This window comes from Vigna umbellata, chromosome 4, assembly GCF_029865625.1.
Source record: "Vigna umbellata cultivar VRB3 chromosome 4, Vumbellata_1.0, whole genome shotgun sequence".
In the NCBI taxonomy this organism is placed as follows: Eukaryota; Viridiplantae; Streptophyta; class Magnoliopsida; order Fabales; family Fabaceae; genus Vigna; species Vigna umbellata.
Window position 1 is genome coordinate 64,828,404 of NC_142168.1, and position 8,032 is coordinate 64,836,435.

The 8,032-nt window shown below is 42.4% G+C and overlaps 1 protein-coding gene across 1 annotated transcript in view; it reads left to right on the top strand.

Moving 5' to 3' along the window:
* Positions 1–2,756: 2,756 nt before the first annotated feature.
* LOC148200933 (histone-lysine N-methyltransferase ATX3-like) overlaps positions 2,757–8,032 on the top strand; it is a 12,182-nt gene continuing 6,906 nt past the window's right edge. Inside the window, exon 1 of the mRNA XM_088113093.1 lies at positions 2,757–3,076. Within this exon, the coding sequence (XP_087969219.1) occupies positions 2,757–3,076 (320 nt within the window). The remainder of the gene's footprint in view (positions 3,077–8,032) is intronic.

The following is an 8,032-nucleotide window of genomic DNA, read 5'->3' on the forward strand; positions in this document are numbered from 1 at the left end:
GTCTGATGGAATACGAGTAACTCCGGTGCCACCTGTGATTACCGGAGAGGGCTTTTCTACAGGGCTGCACCATATACTTCGTTTCAGGGGGTAACTAGTAATGTCGATGGGGCAAAGGATAAACTGAGAGCCTAGAGGCAAGATTGAGGGCTGTTGAGGGGTATGAAAGTTATGGATTTGGGATGTTTCCAGATTGAGCTTGGTTCCTGGCGTCAAAATACCACATAAGTTCAAGGCGCCAGATTTTGAGAAGTATAAGGGAAATACATGCCCAAAGAGCCATCTGACCATGTTTTGCAGAAAGATGGCTGCATATGCTTATGATGAGCAGCTGCTCATCCATGTTTTTCAAGATAGTTTGGCTGGAGTGGCATTAAACTGGTATACCCATTTGGAGCCGACTCGAATTCGTTGTTGGGCGGACTTGGCTGATGCTTTTGTGAAGCAGTACATATACAATACACATGTGCGCCAGATCGTTTACAGCTGCAAAACATGTCGAAGAAAGACAACGAAAGTTTTAAGGAGTATGCTCAGCGGTGGAGGGAATTGGCTGCACAAGTTGAGCCACCTTTGTATGATAGAGAAATGGTGGCAATGTTTGTAAATACGCTCCAACCACCATTTTATGAACATATGGTGGGAAATGTATCTTCAAATTTTGCCGATATCATCGTGATAGGCGAGCGAATAGAGATCGGGTTGAAAAATGGGAAGATTGCATATGGCTCGTCGGGTGCAAATTCCAAAAAACCCAATTTCAACTCAGGGAAAAGAAAGAGGAGATGTGCATGCAACATCTGCAACCCCCGTGTGGAGAGGTCAGGCTCCCACTCATAACTATCGACCATACTGGGGTCAACATCCACATGCAGCTAACGCGTCATTTGGTCATCAAATTAGGCCTCAACAACAACCAGGGTACTATCAACCACAATACATCCCGACGAATAATTGGAGGGGAGGGGCAAATGTAGGTTCCAATATGAATGTGGGTCCAATACTTATCCAAGAAGGAACCAAGAAAGAAATTATGTTAACTTTACCCAATTCCTACAACTTATACGGAATTATTGCCTCATCTTATCAAACAAGGTCTAGTTGTCGTTTGTCCCCTGAAGCCTTTGCAGCCTCCGTACCCAAGAGGTATGATGCAGATGCAAAGTGTAGTTATCATGGAGGGGCCGCTGGTCATTCCACTGAGAGGTGTCTGGCTTTCAAGCATAAAGTGCAGACTCTAATTGATTCTGGGTGGTTAAAGTTCCAAGAGGATAAGCCTAGTGTCGAGGCCAATCCTTTATCTGGGCATGGAAGTGCTTCGACGAATGCTGTCGAAGTGAAAGAACATGAGCTGGTGAGAAATGTGAAAGAAGTCAGAGCTCTAGGAGGTTTATTTTGGAGGCGTTGCTGAAAGTGGGTATCATGAAGGGTGATTATGATGAGAGTATGGCATGCGCGCTCCACCCAGATGCTGAGCACTCTATTGAGGAGTGTGTTGAGTTTGAAGAAATTCTGCAAGGCTGGCTAGATCGTGGTCTGATGCAGGTATGCTACAAGAATGAGGAGGGAGATGTATTTGCACAAACTGGTGATGAATCCGGCATGATTTACCAGAACCATTGGTGATTCGTTTCACTAAGACTACCTCTATCCCACCAACTCAAGGAAGGTCGCCTGTTGTTATCCATGTACCAGCCCTTTTCCTTACAAGAACGAAAAAGCCGTCCCATGGAGATATGGGACGCATGCGTCAGGCGAAACGCAAAGCGTTGACCCTGTCGTCAAAAACATATCAGGGATAGGGGAATGACTAGGAGTGGTCGAATTTTCACATCACCAGAGTTGGCACGAGAAAGGGTTAATGATAAGAAGCAACGATGGCCGCGAAGGCAAAAGAATTCTTAAAGGGGAAGGGTGCACAGACAGAGGAGATCCCCGACAAGGAAGAGAGGAGAGAAGTTTCTGAAGAGGAGGCTTGTGAATTTTTAAAATTCATACAACAAAGTGAATATAAGGTGGTGGAACAGTTAAACCGTATGCCTGCTCGTATATCCTTGTTAGACTTGCTCATGCATTCGGCATCACACAGAAAGTTGCTAATGAAGATACTCAGTGAGGCTCACGTGGAGCAAGGTATTTCGTTGAATAAATTCGAGGGTATTGTTGGCAATATTGTTGCTAATAATTATCTCACCTTTACGGATGAAGAGATACCTGCTGAAGGAAGAGGGCATAACAAGGCTCTTCACGTCTCTGTGAAATGCCTGGATCATGTTATAGCGCGTGTTTTAGTGGACAATGGGTCCTCTTGAATGTCATGCCGAAAGCAACTCTGGAAAAGCTACCTTGCGAAGGAATGCATATGAGGCCGTTCAATGATTGTGAGGGCGTTTGATGGTAGTAAAAGAGAAGTGATGGGAGAGGTGGAATTACCAATGCAAGTTGGCCCTGTGTTTTCAAATAACATTCCAGGTTATGGATATCCTGCCAGCTTATAGTTGTCTGTTGGGGCGCCCATGGATTCATTCGGCGGGTTGTGCCTTCTACACTACACCAGAAGTTGAAGTATGTGATGGAGATAAGCTGGTGATAGTATCAGGAGAAGAGGATCTTCTTGTGAGTGGGCCATCATCCACGCGCTACATCGAGGCGGCTGAAGAAGCTCTCGAGACAGCCTTCCAATCGTTGGAATTGTGGGAAATGCTTGTGTGGAACCGTTTCCAGTAAATCCTCGTCTATCATGTGCTTCTATTATGATGGCCAAGATTATGCTAAAAGAGGGCTATGTATATGGGGAAGGTTTGGGCAAATATCGGCAGGGGCGAGCATTCCCTCTAGAAATCGTTGAAAACAAGAACAGATATGGCTTGGGGTACAAACCTACCAAGGAAGACAGGAAAAGGATGATTGAAGAAAGAAAAGAGCGCAGTCTGGCCCGTGCAGAAAGACGAGGGCCCAGAGAGAGCAAAATTCACATTGTTGACATCAAGGAAAGCTTCCGCAGTGCTGGGTGGATCAACACTGGCCAGATAGCAGCTGTGGAGGATGAAGAAAGGCCTCAAAGTTCGAGCTTTGTGTGGGCTTGCTCCCCTGATACTCAACTCAACAATTGGGAAACACTGGATTTACCTGTGATGCTTAATGTGAACAAAATGTAATAGTTTTAATTAAGCTTATAGTTTCGATTGGGGCTTTAGAACTGAGTTTTGCGGATTGATTCTTTTTACTTTTCACTCAGCGTGATAATAAAGTTGCATTTCATCATCATTTGGCATTTTTCTTTGTTTATCTTATTTATTTATACTTTTTCATAAATTTAAATGATGCAGATGTGACAATGATTGTTTTGAAAATAATGATATCAATGTTCCTAATTTTGAGCACCCTATCAATAATACGGAAGATGATTTCGAAGATGATGTGGAACCCTCTCCAGAATTGTTGAGATTAGTGGAACAAGAATCTAAGGAGATAAAACCCCATCAGGAGGAGATTGAAATACTCAACTTGGGAGAGAAGGATGAGATAAAGGAAGTGAAAATCGGTACTAGTATGAAAACGGAAGTGAGGGAAAGATTGCGTGCCTGTTGAAGGAGTTTAAAGATGTGTTCGCGTGGTCTTACAATGACATGCCGGGTCTGATACCGATATTGTGCAGCATAGCTCCCACTCAAGCCAGAATGCCCTCCAGTCAAGCAAAAACTAAGAAGAATGAAGCCGGAAATGTCACTAAAAATTAAAGAGAGGTCCAAAAGCAATTTGACGCAGGATTTTTGGCTGTGGCAAGATACCCACAATGGGTAGCGAATGTTGTACCAGTGCCTAAGAAGGATGGGAAAGTTCGGATGTGTGTTGACTATCGTGATTTGAATCGTGCAAGTCCGAAGGATAATTTCCCGTTACCACACATCGATACTCTGGTTGATAATACGGCCAAATTTTCGTTATTTTCGTTCATGGATGGATTCTCGGGATATAATCAAATTAAAATGGCACCGGAAGATATGGAAAAAACGACCTTTATCACGTTATGGGGAACATTCTGTTATAAGGTGATGTCTTTCGGACTCAAGAATGCTGGGGCAACATACCAAAGGGCAATGGTGACACTCTTTCATGATATGATGCATAAGGAAATTGAAGTTTATGTGGATGACATGATTGCAAAGTCGGAATCAGAAGAGGAGCATATTTTCAATCTAAGGAAATTATTTGAGAGACTGAGAAAGTACAAACTCAGGTTAAATCCTGCCAAATGCACGTTTGGAGTAAAGTCTGGAAAATTGTTGGGCTTTATTGTCAGCCAAAGAGGGATAGAAGTTGATCCGGACAAAGTAAGAGCGATAACGGAAATGCCTGCGCCCAGAACAGAAAAGGAGGTTCGAGGTTTTTTGGGAAGATTGAACTACATTGCTAGGTTCATCTCCCAATTAACTGCTACTTGTGAACCAATGTTCAAGTTACTACGGAAAAATCAGGCCGTAGTCTGGAATGAAGATTGTCAAGTTGCTTTTGAAAAGGTCAAACAATACCTGCAAGACCCTCCTGTATTGCGTCCACCTATGCCAGGAAGACCGCTCATTTTGTATTTGACCGTATTGGATAATTCAATGGGTTGTGTATTGGGTCAGCATGATGAAGACGGGAAAAGAGAGCATGCTATATATTACTTGAGCAAAGATTCACAGATTGCGAACAACGATATTCGTCGTTAGAGCGAACTTGTTGTGCACTGGCGTGGGCTACTCATCGTTAAGGCAATACATGTTGAGCCACTCTACTTGGTTGATATCTAAATGGATCCTATCAAGTATATTTTCGAAAAGCCTCTCTCACTGGAAGGATAGCTCGATGGCAGATGCTATATCGAGTACGACATTGTATATGTTACTCAGAAATCTATCAAGGGTAGCGCTTTAGCGGAATATTTAGCCCATCAGCCCATTAATGATTATCAGCCAATGCAACCTGAATTTCCTGATGAAGATATCATGGCTTTATTTGCTGAGAACAAAGAGGACAAAGATGAAAAAGCCTGGACGGTATTATTCGATGGGGCCTCGAATGTAATGGGGCATGGAATAGGGGCAGTGCTTATCTCTCCTAAGAATCAATACATTCCAATGACGGCAAGGTTGTGTTTTAATTGCACGAATAATATCGCAGAATATGAAGCCTGTGCCATGGGAATTCGAGCAGCTATAGAGTCTAAAGCAAAAATTCTGGATGTATATGGAGATTCAGCTTTGGTCATCCATCAATTGAAGGGAGAATGGGAGACTAGGGATACTAAATTAATTCCATACCAAGCTTACATCAGGGGATTAATTGAGTATTTCGATTCCATCACGTTTAATCATATACCGCGAGAAGATAATCAATTAGCAGACGCATTGGCTACCTTGTCATCGATGTTTGAAGTTGATCAAGATGCAGAATTGCCAATGATTGAAATGAAGAGTCATGCGAAGCCAGCGTATTGTCATTTCATCGAAGAGGAGGTAGATGGTAAACCTTGGTACTTTGATATCAAGCATTATCTTAGGACCCGAGAATATCCAGAGAAGGCATCAGAAAACGATAAAAGGGCGTTAAGGAGGTTGGTTGGCAGTTTCATTTTGAGTGGGGATATTTATATAAGAGGAATCATGACATGGTTCTCCTTAGATGCGTAGATGCAAAAGAAGCCGAGCTGATATTAAAAGAAGTGCACGAGGGTACATTTGGCACGCACATGAATGGGCACTCAATGGCCAGGAAGATACTGAGAGCGGGGTATTTTTGGTTGACTATGGAAAATGATTGTTGTACACATGTGAGAAAGTGTGAGAAATGCCAAGTGTACGCAAATAATATCAATGTGCCACCCACGACCTTGAACGTGTTGTCTGCACCATGGCCCTTTTCGATGTGGGGAATAGATGTTATCGGGGCTATAGAGCCAAAGGCGTCAAATGGACACCGTTTCATATTAGTCGCAATCGATTACTTCACCAAATATGGGTTGAGGCCGCTTCTTATGCTAATGTGACTAGAAAGGTGGTGACCAAGTTCATAAAAAGGGAGTTGATTTGCAGATACGGGCTCCCTAACAGGATCATCACTGATAATGCCACTAACTTGAACAACCAGATGATGACTGATGAGTCAATATTTTCTCAATTTCACTTAGCTTATTGTACCGAAATTAATCAGGGAATTGTGCTTAAATGTCCAGTATTTTCCCATTTTTCTTAATTGTGCTTAATTTGATCGGAAATTCGAATTTTAATTAATTTGAATTATTTGAGCTAATTATTTGCATTATTAATTGTAGGAAAATTTTTGGAAATATAATTTGGAACATTTAGAGGCTAAATGAGTGAGGAGGTGTGAATTTCATATTTGGGGGTGCACTTGGAGATGTGTATGTTGCTTGCTGGAACGAAAAACACAACATTCCGGCCCACACTTGGCTGCACACATCCAGCAAGCTTGAAAGCAACCTCACACGCGGAAGGCAATTGGCCCAGGTCTCCACGGGAATTGAAGCACACGGCCCACACTTTGGAGGTGGCATCCAGCATTGGAGAAAGGAGATACGTACGCTGGGAAGTAAGCACACGGGAGCCCAATAGAGCAGCCTTCACGGTCCAGCTTCATTCACGCATCCACAGCAGCAGTGCATCCAGTAGCGTCCAGGAGGCATCACACGTGAAGGAGCTTCACGGTCCAGCAGAGAAAAGCAGTTTGGGGGTGCACATCCAGCATCCAGCACGCAAGAGTAATGGGCTGATTCAACTGGGAGCTTCATGCGGAGATTGGGAAGAAGTAGGAGGTGCAGCCAGCAAATTAGAAAACACACACACGGCCTAGGGCAGCCAGCGACAATAGAAAAGAGGGGAAGAGCTTGAGAAAGAGGAAGGCCACCAAGGATGGAGGGCTACGGCTGAAGTGGAGGAGTGTTTGGAAGAGAACGGTAGCAGCTTTGGAGGCATTGGTTTTCGGCTGGAAGGAGAGGAGACACACGTCGGCAGCAGCCACAATGAAGAAAAGCACACGCTGATTGATTGAAGTAGCACGGCCTGTCACGTCCAGCGGAGGATGTATTTTTATTTGAATGGTTTTGGCTTTGAGAATGGGAAGTGCATACGGTGTGATAGAATGAAAAAAAAAAGGGTTTTTTTTGTTGAAGTAGCGTGGACCGAGAAGGAGTTATATATATATATATATATATATATATATATATATATATATATATATAATATACATGTTGAATACTGTTATTTCACAAATACATTTCAGATTGGATTTCAGTTTTAAGTTAATGCATTGAGTCGTGTTTCTTTTAAGTTAATAGCCATCATTACGCAAGTTTGGTTAATACCATTAATATCCAAGTGTTTTCTTCTTGTGGTGATGAATTGCTTTTGATGTTTAGCTTATAACATTGTGCATTTAATGTTTCAGTTTAAGTGTTGCATTTTTAATAGTTTTAGTTATATTTGGATATTTATCTCTTGCATTGTTTAGTTTATTTTTCAATTCACTGTGATGTCTATTATTTCAGTTTACTCTTTCCGTTCACTATGTTGCCTATTTTGTTCGAGTTTTTTATTTTCCTGCATTTACAATTTCCTCAATTGTTTTAGAAACCGTTCGGTCATGTGTAGGACCGTTCGGTCTTAATGTTTTGTTCATTTGTTTCAATGTTTTCAATTATGTTCGGTCGTGTTTAAGTCCCAGTTTTAATTTAGTTCGTTTCTAATCACAAAAACTATTTCAAAACCCCCCCCACTTCGTGTTTGATCTGAGACTGAACCCCAATTTGGTCCTTGAGAGACGACCTAGGAGTCACTTCCTAGCACTATACTGCATTCTTTTATGCACAACTTTTGTTGGGAGGTGCGACCCTCTCAACAATGACAGAGTTATGTGAGGAGTTCAAAATTCATCATCTTAATTCTTCTCCTTATCGTCCAAAGATGAATGGGGCAGTGGAGGCTGCGAACAAAAATATCAAGAAGATTGTGCAGAAGATGGTGGTCACATA